This window comes from Canis lupus, chromosome 29, assembly GCF_048164855.1.
Source record: "Canis lupus baileyi chromosome 29, mCanLup2.hap1, whole genome shotgun sequence".
Lineage (NCBI taxonomy): Eukaryota > Metazoa > Chordata > Mammalia > Carnivora > Canidae > Canis > Canis lupus.
This window is the reverse complement of record NC_132866.1, coordinates 12,543,024-12,560,266: the sequence shown is the minus strand read 5'-3', so window position 1 is coordinate 12,560,266 and position 17,243 is coordinate 12,543,024. Positions and strand designations below refer to the sequence as shown.

Below are 17,243 nucleotides of genomic sequence, written 5' to 3'. Positions count from 1 at the left end.
CTAGTACCTAACTGCCTTCCACAATGCTTTCTCCAAGCTGTACTATCACTGCACTCCATGACTCTCTTGAGCACTTGTGGGTCTGTCTTCCCTGCTGGGTTCCAGGCTCACTAAGGGCAAACATGTATGGTCACTGGCTTGGTGTGTCCTACCCCCTAGCCTGTTCTTCTCACACAAGAGGCTCTCAGCCTACATTACTGAGTTAATGGTCACAGTGCAGTAATCCATGGGTGTATTAATACTGAAAAGATCCCACTCAAATGAGGAACACTTATTACAAAGCCATTGCTTTGACAAGTTCCCAAGAGAATTCCACAACAGTAATGTTGGATTAATAGCAGCCCTATGGTTAAACAAGAGTCATATTTTATTATGCTTACTGATGTATAAATCTTTCCCACTGCTAGAATATGCATTTCTTGAGGGCATGAAGAATATCTTCTCCCTCTTGGACTCCCAGTGCTTAGCACAGTCCCTGCCTCTGGACTTTGTATTTATTATTCACTTTTACAATAGAAATGAGGTATTTTATTTAAGAAAAGCTAATACAGTGGCCTAGTGGGCCCTCCTTCCAGCACAGGATATTAGGTATCTCCTCAAATATATATGAAAATAAAATACAGCAAACTTCAATTTTTCCTGCACCACAAATTCTGGGGAAGCAGTTACCCAAATCCAGACTTAATCTGTCCCAGCCTTTCATTTCAGTAGCCTGGTCACTAATGGCATCCGTTCTTGGGACAGTCTGTCTTACTCCACATAACAGCTCTGTGTTTCCCTCCAATTATGTAGGCTTCCTAAGATTAGTTAGACCTGGGTGCTATACTTCTTTACTCCAGGACCTACAGTAATCGCAGATCAGTGCATAATCCATTCTGTTTTTTAGCACCAATACCCTGAATAAACCAGTGGTCTGCTTATCAAGTCATTTTGTTGTATCAACTTGCTAACTTTTCTTGGTTATCATGGAGTCAGCATTCACAGTTAATGTCACAAAGGTAGAAAACAAGAATATTCCCCTCTCCCAGAAACTTATATGAACTGCTGAGCTTCTAAGTATAATTTTCACTTAAAAATAAGTCAGCTAAAATTACAAGTCTCTCTCTTTATCATTAACTAATTCCTATTACCCCAGCCATTCAGAGCACTAGCATAATATAGCAGAAAAAGCACTGGAACAGAAGTCAAGAGAGGTGGTCACGGCTCTGGGTAAATGAGATTTCCTTAAAGAGAGAGCAAAGCCTCGGTTTCCTTCAAGAAAAGATGATGGGCTTGATAACCAAAATTCTCTCCTAGAAATAAAATTCCACTCCCATGTTCAACTATGTTTTTAGCTCTTTTAAAACTTTTTTTTTTAATTCAACAAAATTTCACTGGATACAACTGTTTCCTTTTTCTCTCTTTTCTTTTTCCTTCTTTTTTTTTAATGATTTATTTATGTAAAATAAAACAGCTCCTTCTGACTCTGAAAAATTTCTGGTTCCACATGCACCCCCAAATTTTCTGCTTCTATAAGAAGATATTAACATTCTAAATACATTCAAAATGCTAACATTAGTTAAAAAAAAAAAAATCCTAAGGTAAAACATTCCCATCTTCTTAAGACCGTAAGTTAGTAACAATTTACAAAGAACATGGCTGGTAAGGTCAGACCCAGGGATTCAAATTCCACCTCCTCTACTTACTGAACAAGAAACTCTGGGTGATTCTTAGACCTCTACAGGTTATAATTACCTTACCTCCAAAAAGAAGGTAATACCACATCCTCTGCAAGCTTATGGTAAGGGTCAAAGAAAATATATGTATAATACTGAGCAAAACTCTAGAATATAAAGTCATTTGATAAATAAGCTGTTCATAATATATTATCTAAGTATTAGGATACCATTAAAACCAAAAGGCCTAGCTCCATATGGCTACAGACCTCATCATAACGTACCAAAGCCTCAGCCCCAAGTGTAAGACCCAAGAATTCAACTTTGAGTCAGTAAGTAGTCTCATGAAGATTTGAGTAGTAAGTCTTTTAAAAAAGTCTTAAGTTAGACCCAAGCATACCTCTGTTGGTATTATCTCTAATGTCTCTCATAGCACAGAAAAACTGATGATACTCTGCAGGGCCTCGGTGTGCTTCTAAGGTGCCTTTTGTCAGGAATCAGAATTTAGCTTAAGATAAATATACCTCAACAAATTAAGAGTCAAACAAATTTAGAGACGGCAATTTGGCCACAGGTGGAAAAACATCCAAGGCTGGTATCTAACAGGTTCCCACGAGGCCATAAGTAACCTCTAATTAAAGTTTTGCTGCAGACGTCAAGAAGACAACTATCAATGAAACGTATGGGTACTAAGGTTTAACAAGAAAAACCAATTAGCCACATGTGCATATGGAGGATCTCTTTTAACATGTGATTAAAGCTCCTTTAGTCAAACTGTAGAATATAGTTCTATAGAAATTTTGCTACTAGGGACACCTGGGTGGCTCAGTGGTTGAGCGTCTGCCTTTGGCTCAGGGCGTGATCCCAGTCCGGGGATTGAGTCCCACATCAGGCTGCTTCTCTCTCTGCCTATGTCTCTGCCTCTCTCTCTCTCTGTGTCTCTCATGAATAAATAAAATCTTTTAAAAAAAAATTTGCTACTAAATTCTTAGACAATTTGTCCAATTCTTAAAGCTTAATACAAATGAACTATTCACTAAAGTTTGCTGTGCTCTAATTAGACCTAAATATCAAAGGAAAAAAAAATTAGGTAATCTCTCCATGAATGAGAGAAAATAAACTACTAAGAATTAGGGATGTCAACTTTATGTATAAATCATACCTACTTAAATTATTTGAATCACCACCTGGGGATAAAAAGCTAATGCTTTGCAATTGTGTAACTGACACCAGGGGAATGGCTATGGTACCACTACAACTCTCCCCTCCACCACCACCATTTCTGCCCTGTCCAGACCACTACTCTACATCTCTCCCCACCACCTCCCCACCCCCACCACCCCTTGCCCCAGCAGGCAACCTTTTATCTCATCTGCGTATTAGAGTTCCAAGTAAGATTCTGGTTGGAAAAAAGCATTCTGGTAAAAAAAAAATAAAATAAATTTGAAAAAAGCTACACTATACAATTAAAAGTTTCTTCTCAAAAACAACTAAAAAATTTATCAAAGACATTGTACACTTACTCTTAAAATTATTAAAATTTAACTCTAATTTTTCATGCCCAAAAGTATCCATTAAGTATATATAAAACTTCAGTAATGATTGTTGACTAATCAAAATGATTCAACTAATACTTGAGACATTTATAACAAAATTAATGAATAAAATTTGTTCTAAAGAAATTCCTACATAGATTGAAAATAATTATGTTACGATTACAGAATTATTAATAAGCCCTAAAACTACTGCCAGAGACACAATTATAGCTGTAATTAATACAAAGAACACTTTAAAACAGCTTTGGATACTAAGAAAATTACATTTAAAAAAAATCCTCTCTTCATTGTCAGGAAAGCAGGTGACAGCAGTGTTGTAAATGCACATAGTCAGCTGAGCAATAGTTTTAGCTTGACAGTGTTCAAAAAAAAAAAAAAAAGGAAGCAAGCAAGCAAAAAAAGAAAGAAAACACTGGGGGTGTGGGGACACCCCCACAATAGACACAAGATTAAGGAGTTTTGTTTTACCACTCTTAAGGACAGAGTGAATACAGAAGAAAAGGGCTCTCTCAGATATGGTAACGGATCAGCCTCTGCTCTAGAGAAATAATAGACTAGAAATCCATGTTAGTTTTGTCCAAACTGCATCACAGATTTTCATGATCCTCTCTAGATTTCTTGAGCAGTAGCTATTATCGGCTGGACTTACATCTATTCTTAGCTTTTATCTTGGTGCCTCCACTGTGGACATTCTTTAATGTCTATTTACTCTGTAGATTCATAGTAGATTTTAGCATGACAGCAAAAAGGGTGCATGTAAAACAGTGAAACAGCGATCCCAAACCAAAGGGAGAGTGCAAACCTGCTGGCATGCACTCATAGTGAACTACTAAGAGAATACGAGATAGTTTGGCCTCACTAAATCCTTCTTTTACTTTTATGCTTGCATTTATTTATAGAATATTAAGTGCCGGCAAAATCCTGGGCAGAGGCAAGCCTGGCCAGCACCAGTTTCCTTGTTTAGAAAAATGCCATAACTTTCTTAGTCAGATGTCATTCCCACAGAGGAATGTCTACTGTTAAGAAAATCCAAACTCATAAAATAGATTGAGTGATCACAAAAGGATTTATAGAGGACTTCCCTTAAACAGAAACCTTGTTTTTAAAATGACATTTGACTTAAATTTCTTTTCCTAGAGTACATCTAACGTATAATGTGAAACAGAATATTGATTCATAAAAATGAGTTGTTTAAAAGATTGTGCACAAGTAATCCTAACCTTTATTAAGGTTACTCTATACAAATCTCAAATTTTAGACAATGAATAACAGCAGTATCTGGCCAGTATCAAGAAGGTACAATTTCATATATGTAGGGTAACAATAAAATTCTAATATGGAGAGACTGTAAAATTTCAAATTTTTTACTGTTTAGAATGGTTAGCAACTTTACTTAGAAATCGTTTAGATACTCTGAAGTCAACAGTTCTGAGAAGACATAACAGAAACTATAAATAATGGAAGATCAAAGACCACCTAATTCATGAGTAAAACTTTTTCAAAAATTCATATAAGAACCAATATTTAACCATCCCTTCCCTCAAAAACAACCATGTAGTCAGCAGTGGGGACTAATAGCAGGTTGGCCAGAGATCGGCCCACTGCCATCAGCCACAACCCTCCACCTCATGCTTTTAGAGTAGGCTTATGTAGTCTAGAGCATCCTTCTCACAAGCGCCCTCTTCCCAGCACCAGAATCATAGGGGCCAAGAGCAGAGCATCTGCACGTTACAGTGCTGACCAGCCTTTGGGCAGTGAAGCAAAGGAACTGAGAATGGTGTCATAAAGCCTGGGTTTTAGTTTCAACTGAATGTAGGCATTTCTGCACCTGCTTCACACTTGTAAAAAAAGAGATTGCTCAGTAGTAGCAATGAGAGTGGCAGAAAGTGATCCTGGTTGGGGTGCCTGAGTGGTTCAGTCGGTTAGGTGTCTGACTCTGGATTTTGACTCAGGTCACAATTTCAGGGTCCTGGGATCAAGCCCGACATCAAGCTCCTCACTCAGTGGGGAATCTGCTTGAGATTCTCTCCCTCTCCCTCTGCCCCTACCCTCATGTGCACATGCTCTCTCTCTCTCAAATAAATAAATAAATCTTAAAAAAAAGAAAAAGTGATGCTGGTTCTAATTCCTCAGTGCTCTAGGAACTAAATGACAACAATTCTTGGCAAAACCGGAATCAAAAGGTTCACATGCAAAAATTCTACTCTGTCAATTCCATTTTTTTTTTTAATTTTTATTTATTTATGATAGTCACAGAGAGAGAGAGGCAGAGACATAGGCAGAGGGAGAAGGAGGCTCCATGCACCGAGAGCCCGACGTGGGATTAGATCCCGGGTCTCCAGGATCGTGCCCTGGGCCAAAGGCAGGCGCCAAACCGCTGTGCCACCCAGGGATCCCTCTCTGTCAGTTCCTTAATGCACATGCAACACCACCCAATGATGGGTTTAATATCTGAGGTTTATTTCACAAGAAATATCGATTAGTCAGCTAATGGTCTCTATGTACATGCAGTAGTCTACAGAAATGATCTGTGAAGGAGGAATCTGTCTAAACAGGCAGGATACAATACACTTGGGCTTCAACCAGGGAGGCTCTGGAGCCTTGAGCCCTAACTCAGTGTTCAATTTTCATGCTCCTGGAGTTCACACTCCCTGACCTGAGTATGTAAGTTACTCATTCATTCAAGACTCTACTAAGTATTCACATCACCTATCGACCGATGACGTCCAAACATGAATCTCCAGCTCAGATTCTCCTCATTTTACCAACTGCCTCTCTGCTCCCACCCACTTAGATCACCCATGCCCCAAAATGAACTTTGGACAGGCCACATTCTAAATCTTCTCCCCCCACTACTCCCCCAGCCGTCCCACCTTTGTATTCACACCACAGCTACAGGTAAAGCCCCAAATGGCTCTTTCCCTCCTCACATCCCAAGTCCTCTCCATCACTTTACAAAGCATTAGAGGCAAATACCGTCCATCCTCCTTCTACAGTAGACCCCCAATCCATCCACTCTTCTTCATCTTCAGCAGCACCATTCTTGTCCAAGCCACCGTCCTCTCGTGCCTACAAGAGTCTCTTTACTGTTCTCTAACTTACTCTTGCTGCTCCACAGCCCATTCTCCACACAAGAACCATCATTTTAAACAGCACTTCGATCATATCACTCTCTTAACTTAAATTCTTGAATGACTCTCAACTACATGGTAACTCAAACCCAATTCCTTATTCTGCCCCTTCAGGTCCTTCACAGTTTGGGCCCTGACTGCCGGCCTCTCCAACTCTATCCTGAGCCACTCTCCTCCTCGTTAATTCCATTCCAGCCAAGCTGACATTCTCACAGTTACTCAAATGTCCCATTATGGCTCATTGCTCTGAGGACCTTTACCCAGGTCACTGCCTCTACAAGAGCATTCTGCATAGAGATGGTTCCTTCCCATCCTTCAGGTCTCACTGAAATGGTATCTCCCAGAAAAGGCCCCCCCTTGACCGCCTAAAGTGGGGCCTCCATTTTAATTTCTTCACAACATCCTGTTCATTTCCTTAACATGATTTTTTAAATGATTTCTAACTATATATTTACTTCTTTACCTAGCATCTTGTTAAGCATACAGTAGGCATTTTAACTTTTTCACTGAATTAATTAATGAGGAGAATACCTTAGGCAAGGCTAATTACAAACATTTCTAATGGCTAATATAAGATGCAATAAAAAAAGATCTTACCTTATCGATTTTTTTCTTCTTAACAGGGGGGTCAAACCTATCATTGATTCCAAAATACTGAGTAAGCTCCTTCCACTGGGTTTCACTTGGGGTCTGCTCACTGCAAGATAGACAATAACTTATTTTTAGTGTCTTTAATTGGTTACTACAATTACAAATCACAAAAACTAGTTCTTAGGTTGCAGACATAAGTAGTTCAAATACTGATACAAGTTTTACAGGATTTTCTAGAAGAAACAAATATTTTAAATTCCACCTACCTATGAGACTCTTCCTCATTCTTCAATTTACCTGAAAGGAATTCACAAAGTGTCAATACCTGAGTATTTGTTTGTTATTTCAAAATTCATGCTTATTAAAATTAGTCACAATTTAACATTAGCACTATTGACAATTAACTTGAATTAAAACAAAACACCTTTCCTGGAGCGTTTTCTTTTTTTCCTTCTGAATCCTGAAGTTGAGGTTTTCTGTTCAGAATGTTTTTTATGCAATTCTTGAAATTTCTATATAAATGTAAAAAAAAAAAAAAAAGTAGTAAGTAAATTTTGAAGCAAAGCATATGTTCAAAAAATTACAAACTAATAAAAATATACTCTAGCATTTATAAACAAAAGTAGTTTTCTTCTGGAGATACTCTATTCTCTAAGACTCTCCCCCAACCTGAGTTTTTATCTTCATTTATCTTGACATAAGTCAATCTGATTATCTGACAGTAAAATTCAATGACTCATACGGATGACAAAGAGATCAAATTAATATAGGAACTTGTGTAACATGTTGGGCAAAGTAGCTAATCCTACTAAATGTTTTTCTTCCTTTTTATAAAAAACACAAAAATGAAAGTTAGCATCTGAGTGCCCAATGGGTTGACCACACACCCAGAGTATTCTGAGTCAATATTCCCTACCTATTACCTCCCAAGAACACAGGCATTCTGACCATGGCAGAGAAACACACTGGAGCATGCACCGACACACATGCACAGGCTTTAATAAGACACACAAGAGAAAACTTACATGCCACATATTTAAGGCAATTCCAGAAGGGCACTCTTCATATGCATTGACATTAGCCTCTGCTCCAGGTTTTGGTCCATCTGTTGGGAAATCGGAGACCTCTGTTTTTGTAATGGCCCCATCTTCTTTATCTTCCTGTAGGTTAAGTCCAGAGTTCTCTAATGGGGTTTCATCTTCAGAATTCAATTCAATATCACTTTCGTTTAGGCCAGGAGGTAGCAACCCACTCCACATCCTTTCTTCTAAAAGGAAAAAAGATGAATTTAGACCTACAAAATGGACATGGAAAGAAATTTAAAACCCCAGGAGTCTAGCAATTATCCCAATAGTATGGGAAGAGCCCATGTAGACTTTTTTCTTTTAAGCTAAAAGGAGATTTACCTTCCATATTAAAAGAATTAACATCTTTGCTTGTATACATTTTTTTTTTTTAAGAGTACAAAGTAGTTTAAGCAAGTCTGCTACAAGAGGCACCTACAGATGAATGACTTAAAGAAAATAGGACCTGGATTCTCTAATAAATGGATAATTTTGTTTAAAAATAAATAAATTCAGTAAAAGCAGTCATTGTTCAAGAATGTTAAGGGCCTAACAATATATACTTCACACAATTTAAGATTTATAATACTGTATTTCAAGCTATCACAATCAAAAAAGAAAATAAATGAAGTCATGTTTCACTGGTATTTAATTGAACTTTCAGGGGACTTATTGTCAAAGGAGTAGAAAAACAATTATTCAACGGAAAATGTCTAGGCTGTGCAAGTGGTTTGAGGAAAGCTTGGTGGTAAAAAGAATGTCCTAGTTTAAAATTTTACACTGTTGGCTAAAATAATGGAGTATTAAATGTTAATCTTGACAATTTAACAAAAGAATACAGCCTTTTTGAGTAACAATACTGCGTTTAGGAAGCTAAGGTTGAAGTTCAGGATAATATTTATCATTAGCTATATGGCGCATTGGTAGAGAGAATATTAACTATTGTTAAGTTTATCAAAAAATGATTTTTAAAAACTGGAGTTATAATCATTTGCTAAAATGATAATAACTGAGTATACTTTCACTAGTAATCTCCTAGTATACATATTGAGGCAAAACCACTTCATTCAAAAGATGCCTAAAAAGAGAAGTTGATTGTACTGCTCATGATGTACTACCCAACCTGAAGGAATAAAAAACAAGGATGGACATCTTTTTTGCTGAGTTTTCTGCCTCCTATTGTGATTAACCTAATGAGGAAACTACCACCATTGTCTCTGAGACAAAGGCATCACGGGATTTTGCACTAATCTGAATAATGGATTCCTGATAACCTTTAAGGAAGGCTCCCAGGTCCACATAATCAGATCTTATTTCTGGTGGTTTGGGTCCAGCCTCCTCAGTTGTTAGAAGGCTGAGTTGTTTCCGCCTTCTGAAACAACCTCAACAAAATACTCTTTTGGCTTTTTGAGAAGGGCTCTGACATCTAACTGCTCCTGTAATCCTGACCCCACCATATATTAGCTCTATGAGGAAATCATTTTTACCACCTCTGACCCTCAGTGTTTCCCACTGTAATACAAGGATAATTATATTGCATACAAGGTTATTCTGAGAATTAAACAAGCTAAGCTATGAAAATGCCACAATATTTAGGAGGTTCTAGGGACTTGATCAATGCTGAGCTTTTTTGCTATTAGTATTTCTTTGGCAATGTATTATATTTTTATAATTTCTATTATGGGTGGCAGCATTCACAAGGTAGTTTTGAAGTTTCTAAGGTTGAGGTGCATTCACTTAGCAATTGATGCCAATCATTTACTTCTCTGATGTCCACAGTTTAACACAAGTTTATATAAAAAACATTGGTGTCTGGTTTTCTAAATGGAACAATAAACCCAGAAGCAGAAAGATAACGGAGTCTAAGTGTCAAGGCTCCTCTTTTGCACAGGTCTTTCCAAAGCATTATACCTAATTTTATATTTAGAATCTGCATTCCTTTTCTTAAAGAAGAGACCCAAAATTATATAAGCTCCAAGCCCCATAAAACATGGATCCATCCCTAAGCCTGGCCTGAGGATTTTAATAGTTGGAATGGATAATCTTTAGATACTCTGTTAGCACAAAAGATATGTGAAATATGTCAATACTGAAAACAGACACTATGCCATCAATAAAAATATTTCTACTGTTCTGAGGAGTAGATAGAGTGGGAATGATTATAAGCTCCAACATGACTTTGCCACTGGCATATAATATACCTTTAGGCTCATTTTCTATTTCAGAACTTAAGAACACCAACAGATTTCAGATTCAGCTTCCTTAGCAAAGTGGGGGTTCTGTTTTAAACCATGGTTTCTTTTCCCTGTCCATAACATCTTGCGCATGGCCACTGTGTGCCAGGCACTCTTTTAAGACATGGGGACAGGCAAAAATATCTAACTTCATAAAGCCAACATTCTACACACATGGCAAGCGTCTCTGTCCAGCAGCAGCCAAATAGCTCTCCACCCAGACTTCAATTGTGACTGCTAATGAAAAGCATGCACCTCTCTGATGGGCACAGTTCTCCTGCTAGAGCACTGCTTCAATACCCCTATAGAGTGTGTCTATGCTCTGGCCACTCAAATGTGCTTCACCCTGGGGAGCACTCTCGGTTGCCCTGGAGTTGCCTTTCTCCATCACCTCTCAAGCATCTTTTTATTTTTTTACTATTTTTTTCAAGCATCTTTTTAATCACATTCTAGACCTTCCCCAAATCATCTATTTTTAGCTCTCGTTGCTGTGACATTTAGCTGTTCAGTATGACATTGGCTGGTAGAATAATTTCTTGTGGGTGCACATGGGAAAAAGAAAAATTAAAATAAATTTTAGAAAGTAGATCCAAATCCATAAAATAAGGCAAAATTCAGACAACACATTTCTGAACTCAATTCCCGAACATCTTTAAAGTGATATGCCATTCTCCTGTGATTCTAAATACAAACACACACACACACAGGGACAACTCCATGGCCACTGATAAACAAAGATAACTCACTGGGGGAGCCTGCAAAGTGGAGCTGCCCACGTGAGCAGCAACTCAACTGTAAATCAGCCAATATCAAGTGGCTGCTTTATGACTTGCTTTGGGCTCACGTTTGGAAACACTGTCTTTGAATTCACAGTATATATATGTCACGCATACATTTCCAGTCGTACCATGGTACCAACTATGGTACTAGGTTAGGCCTGGCGCTCACTCCTGTTTTGGCTGCTATTAAGGATGATTGTCTAATTCTCTGAAATGTCTCTCACCCCATGCCTTTATTCTAAAGCAAATCATCCCAAATTACCCTTTAAATCTGAAAATTACTCAGCCATTCTCAAGGGATGTGATATACCAGTCAGATGCAATACTGATTAAACCCCAATACCCCAGTGGATAAGGCTTCTCTCCTCAATCCTGCCACCACAGCCAAGATTTCTAGTTTTCAGTAAGACTACATGTCAGACCAAACACCTGAAAGATGCTCTAAAGAAAGCAAAGGAGACCCCTGTTATACAGAAAAAAAAAAAAGAACCAGAAAGAAAAACAAAGCAAGTCAATGCTATATATGGCATATAAACAATGTCACAAACCATGTAACAGAAATTCTTTTACCATGAATCCCCATAACTCTTCCACTAGAAATTACTATCTACAGCCCTTTTACAGGAGAGGGAACTGACTTGCCTAACGCACTGTGACTGTGATCTGCTTATTTTACAAAAACAGAACTCTATGGGCTTCGACTTAGAAACTTTTAGAGGATGCAATTTAAGTAGCAATATATTCTTGGAGACAAAGATTTGAGGGTGGATCTGAAATGACTCTAGCTTGTAATTTTGTTAAAATCTGCTTAATCTTTTTTTTTTTTTTTTTTTTTTACTTTCTAAAAAGCCGAAAGTCATGTTAAGATGCTATACGAAAACGTATACATAAAAACCACATTCAGAGGTTTGGGTAATAACGTCACCATTTTCTGGAAGATCAAGGCCACTGCTTATAACCAAACCCAACCTGAGTCATTTAGTCTCCTGTCTCTGATATTCCACAATTCCAATTCCACTTTCACTATACGAAGCGGTCTTATTTCCCATACTTTCGCCTTCGACTAGAATCATCACAGAAACCTGAGTTTGGTCTGATGTGAATTTAATTCTAACTTGCATAATAATCTTATAAACCACCGCCCGGCAATCCTGTGAAATGATTTACACAACAATCAGTCTCCGTGACTTGGAACTACTTCACTTTTGACGAAGCACGTTATCATCAACATTCGCGTCCATGTCCTGTTCATGAAGTGTGTTCTCTTTTTCTCAAAAAAAAAAAAAAAGGTAAAAACTACGAGACTGAATCAGAGGCCTGACCTCCAGTTTAAGTTCCGCCGTCCGATTCTCCGGACCCGTTCGGCAGGATTTTGTACGTGTGCACAGGTTTCGATGCGATGCAAGTACGTGTTCGGTCAAGGCCTGGAAAGACCCTGCGCGGAGAGACTTACAGTTGACCGGGAACACTTCGAGGCTCATTTTAGGTCGGATGCCGCCGTGACAGTACTTCCTGCGGGGCTGCCCGTCCCGGAGCCCGGAGCCCGGAGCCCGAGCGGGACACGCCCGGCCCGGCCCGGCCCCACCACCAAGCGCCGCACAGTCAGGGCGGGACGTCGGGCCCGCGGCCGGTCCCAGCGACCGCAGCCGTCCACACGAGCCTGCTTCCCCCCCGCCCTGGAGCCTCCTCGCCGTCTCACTCTGGCCAGGCCGGGACGGCGAGCCCCTCTCCCCGCAACAGGCTCGGGAAGACGCTGAGACGTCCCTTCCCAGCAAAGAGGGCGGGGGGGGGGGGGGCAGCCTCACCGACGCTCCCGTGAGCCCAGCCGGGGGGGCTTCGCTGGCTCGCCCGTGAGGCTGCGAGGCCGCCCACACTTGCCCCCTCGCTCCCCGCACCCGGCCCTCCCGGACCCGTCAGGTCGGAGACTCGGAGCGACCGGGAAGCGGCCTCCCCATCAGCCGTACTCACCCGTCGGGAGCCGGCCGCCCGGCAGCCATCTTAAGACCCAGCCAACACCGCGCCTCCCCATTGGTTCCGGCTTCTCAGCCAATGGGCTGCGGCCGTTCTGGCCTCGGGTCGTCATGGCAACCGGCCGCGCTTCGCTCCGCTTTCGGATGTGTCTGCAGCGGCGGATTCGTTTCTTTCTGCTTCTTTTCCTTCACCGTTTCCTCCCTTTTCTTCTGGACCTTTTTAAAGGCTTTGGTTTCCCCCCACCCACCCCACCCCCCATTCCCTGCTGCTCGCTGCTGTTGAGGATGAGGAAAGTGCTGGCTTAGCCCTTGACCTGAGTTCATTTCCCCCAAGGAGGGGAAGTTCGATGTAGATGCTCTCCAGGCTCTTCTGGGAACATTTCCATTCATTCATCCTTTTCCCTCCTCCCTCCCTTCCTTTTTCTTCCTCCTGTACATAATTATTGACCAGGCACCCTGCCAGAAACAGCCCGGACTCCTGCTCTCCTGGTGCTAACCAGCTGCTGCACTGACCAGATGTGGGGCCTTGTCTAAAAAGCTCATCGAACCCCTTTTCTGTGACTGCCACTGGTTCAGGCCCCCGGGCAGGACTTGGGGGAGCATAGAAAATAAGTAAGGAAAAAGAAACTAGAAAAAAAAAAGTGCTATGAAGAATATAAAGCAGGATAATGTGATAGTGATGAGAGAGCAGGCTATTTTTAGAAATGCTTCTATTTTCTGAAATCGTGCTCTGTAATAATGATAAGACTAAAAATACTTTCCTATTTTTTTAAGTATACTATTTTCCAGTTCGTGAGGATGATAAAATACACATAAAGTCCTTAACATAATGCCTAGACCACAGTGATTTTGTCTTAGCTATACTCTAAAAATGTGAAAGAGTTTTGCATTGCACTCTAATATATCATGATTTAGTGTAAACAGATGTTTAAGCTTACTAGGTAACTATTCATTACCTCACCCTCAGTGTGTCCCAGAAGGATATGCCAGGTTTATGGAGTAGTTTTCTGTAAGCCCAGAATCATAATAGAACCTGAATTGACAACCTTGGGTCACTCAAGTCCTTCATGCTGACCTTCTCAGGTTCTAGAATAGAAACAGGTCTGAGGGCACCTGGGTGGCTCAGTGGTTGAGCATCAGCCTTTGGCTCAGGTGATCCTGAAGTCCTGGGATCGAGTCCCACACCAGGCTCCCTGCATGGAGCCTGCTTCTCCTTCTGCCTGTGTTTCTGCCTCTCTCTCTGTGTGTCTCTCATGGATAAATAAATCTTGAAAAAAAAAAAAAAAAAAGCAGGTCTGAGTGATTTCAGGATCTGTGTGAAACTCTCTTGGCCAATTGTGTCCAGCTTCTCAATAGGATTTTTCCCCAATCCAAATCTTTTTTTTTTTTTTAAAGATTTTATTTATTCATGAGAGATACAGAGAGAGAGAGGCAGAGATACAGGCAGAGAGAGAAAAAGGCTCCATGCAGGCAGCCCAATGTGGGAATCTATCTTGGGACTCCAGGATCACACCCTGGGCGGAAGGCAGACGCCCAACCACCGAGCCACCCAGGGGTCCCCCAATCCAAATCTTTAACAAGTTAGGCAGTTAAAGAAAGGATGTGTATAAAAGTGCCGCTATGGCTGTTGCATTTGGGCCTCTTAGTTACTGTCTTAGTCTGCTCATGCTATCATAACAAAATACCACGCACTGGGTGGCTTAAACAACAGAAGTTAATTTCATACCATCCTAAAGGTTGAGAAGTCTAATATCAAGATGCTGGCAGGTAGGTTTCATCCGGGAGTGTTTTCTCTTGGCTTGTAGACAGCAGCCTTCTTGCGGTGTGCTCACAGGATCTCTTCCTTTTGTGTTTGTAGAGAAAGAACCTGTGTGCATGGGAGAAAGCTATCTGGGGCTTCTTCTTATAAGGACACTAATCCTAGAGGATCAGGACCCCATCTTTATGACCTCACTTAACCTTCATTAATTCCCTAGAGGCCCCATGTCCAAATGTGGCCACAGTGGGGGTTGTTAGAGTTTAAACACAGCAGTCTGTGGGTACCTAAACATTTGGTTCATAACAAATACTGTTGGTGGAAGTATGACCAGAATAGAGAGAGAGAACACAGGTAAGACACAGGGTCGGTGGGAAGTGATGCTGACCTGTTTAAGAACTGTTTCTGCATATATTCCATCAGAGTACTCATTACTCAGTACATATAAATGTACGAAGGATACAGGAGAAATATAATTACAACGACTTCAAAGACCTACCAACACTAAATTTCATATTAAAGGTTTTGGAAAGTCCTACTCCCAAAATAAGTAAAGTTTAATATTTGAGTATTCTCAAATGTCTGATACGCTTATCATATTATTGGATTCCTATAATAAATGTAAATAGCTCAGACTTTTCTTCTGGGTCCGGTTGTAAGACTTCCAGTCTCTGAATATCATTGTTTTGCCAGTTTTCTGGGGGGAAATGTCAGTCATTTGATTTATTTTAATCAATAAATTTACCTCTCTTCCAGCAAATTCCTGCCCTGGAAACCTGCCAAACCATGCATTTTGTGAATGAAATACTTGTATTTGTGAGATTTCTATGAAACATAGAATTATTGAATACCTTTTACTAAATCACAGTGAATGTGATGCAGCTAGTGAATTGGGTTTGAATTGTGTTGCATCTGCAACTAATTTCAAACATGTAAGTTTCATTTAAATTCTCAAACATATCTTAAAAATCATAAAGCAGTTTTTCTTTGCCAAGAAATATTACCGTTTATGAAGAGTTTTCCCCTATATTTAGTGATTTTTTTCCTTAGTGTGGAGATTACAAGTCACACTCATGTTATAAAAGATTAATTGTGGAGGGTTTTTTTTTGGTAGCTGTAAAATCTCTGATTGATGAAAATTTCCCCAAATATAATGAAGTCCCTTAAATATTTCTCAGTTTGGAAAACTGAATGTGACTTTGTTGAATATATAATAAACGTCCTTCTTGCTGAGACTGAGAAAGAGAATAGTTAATTTCCGTCTGTACAAAGTGCTTAATGTTCTGCACTGAAAGAAAAGTAGTCTAGTGACTTATACAAAAGAATAGAAACAAGGGAGTTCTGAATTTTAGGAAATATGTGACCATTTCTCCACCTGGATTTGCTTTCTAAATTTGCAAACTGAAGCATCTATAAATAGTGCTAGCATTCCAAGAATACATTGAACAGCTAACACTATGACATCAGCAAGAATTGACATTCGAGGAAACAAAATTTCTGTAATAAAGGATGTTGACAAAGAAATACACTCTTTATTTATTGGTCATGTCTGGTATTTTCAACTTCTTCAGTTCCAATAGGTTGTACATAAGAAGAATGGGAGGGCAGAAAAGGAAGGCTTTTAGAGCATTTCTGTATGCTAAGTATTTTGCAACTGATAACATACGATTTCACGAGATATGTACTGTTGTATCCATTTTACAGGCAAGGAAACTAAGGTCTTAGGGTTTAAGAAACTTGCCTAAGGTGACACAGCTAGTAACACGGAACACTGGGGTGGGAAGTTTCACTGGACTCTGAAGATCATGCTCTTTTCATTAACACACACTGCCCCTTTTAAGGTTCCTAATGAAACCCAGCTTGGTATAGTCAACAAAGTATAGACATCACTGCTACTGGGTGGGATGTGTACTTGGTGGGAGCTGATGAAAAGAGAGGCTTCAGCAGCAAAATGTGTCTTCTCTTTCCATCCCCTTTAGTACACAGTGAATGATCAAATTCCATTAGAGGCATCCCCTTCTATCATTCCTGGTTTGCTACATTGAAGTCTATATTAGGCTCCCTTTTCCCAATACCTTCATCTCCTAAAACAGCCCACTGCCTGATTAATATCTCTAAATAAAGGAACATGTGTGAAGCTTTTAACACAGAACCTAGCATGTAGTCAGTAGTCAATAAATATTAGTTTCCTTGCCTTACACATAAAAACTAAGAATTGTATGTGTGTGTGTGTGTGTGTGTGTGTGTGTGTGTGTGTGTTGGAGGTTAGGAAGACTGAACAGGCAGCAGAAGGATTTTTAGGGCAATGAAAATATGCTACATGATGCCAAAACAATAGATAAATGTCACTATACATTTGTTTAAACTCACGGAATATACAACACCAAGAGTGAACTGTAATGTAAGGTATGGACTTTGGGTGATGATGATACATCAACACAGGCTTATCACTGGCAACAAATGTACCACTCAGTGGGGGATATAAATCATGGGGGAGGCTATGCATA

General features: G+C 39.9%; 1 protein-coding gene and 1 long non-coding RNA gene across 5 annotated transcripts in view; one reads left to right on the top strand and one right to left on the bottom strand.

Moving 5' to 3' along the window:
- FAM204A (family with sequence similarity 204 member A) overlaps positions 1-14,826 on the bottom strand; it is a 35,075-nt gene extending 20,249 nt beyond the window's left edge. For 2 of the 4 annotated variants that reach the window (XR_012020493.1, XM_072805147.1), the window contains exons 1-5: positions 12,979-13,135; positions 7,959-8,200; positions 7,358-7,445; positions 7,200-7,230; positions 6,940-7,039 (exon numbers count right to left, since the gene is read on the bottom strand). Coding sequence is in view for 3 of the 4 variants with exons in the window: in XM_072805147.1 (XP_072661248.1) it covers positions 6,940-7,039; positions 7,200-7,230; positions 7,358-7,445; positions 7,959-8,200; positions 12,979-13,093 (576 nt within the window). In the remaining variant the exon portion in view is untranslated. Of the gene's footprint in view, positions 1-6,939; positions 7,040-7,199; positions 7,231-7,357; positions 7,446-7,958; positions 8,201-12,332; positions 12,446-12,978; positions 13,136-14,706 lie in introns of those variants that run through there. The other 2 variants (XM_072805148.1, XM_072805149.1) reach the window with 2 other exon arrangements.
- Positions 12,805-17,243, top strand: part of LOC140620794 (uncharacterized) — a 39,960-nt gene continuing 35,521 nt past the window's right edge. Inside the window, exon 1 of the long non-coding RNA XR_012020495.1 lies at positions 12,805-15,090. This is a non-coding gene — a long non-coding RNA (uncharacterized lncRNA). The remainder of the gene's footprint in view (positions 15,091-17,243) is intronic.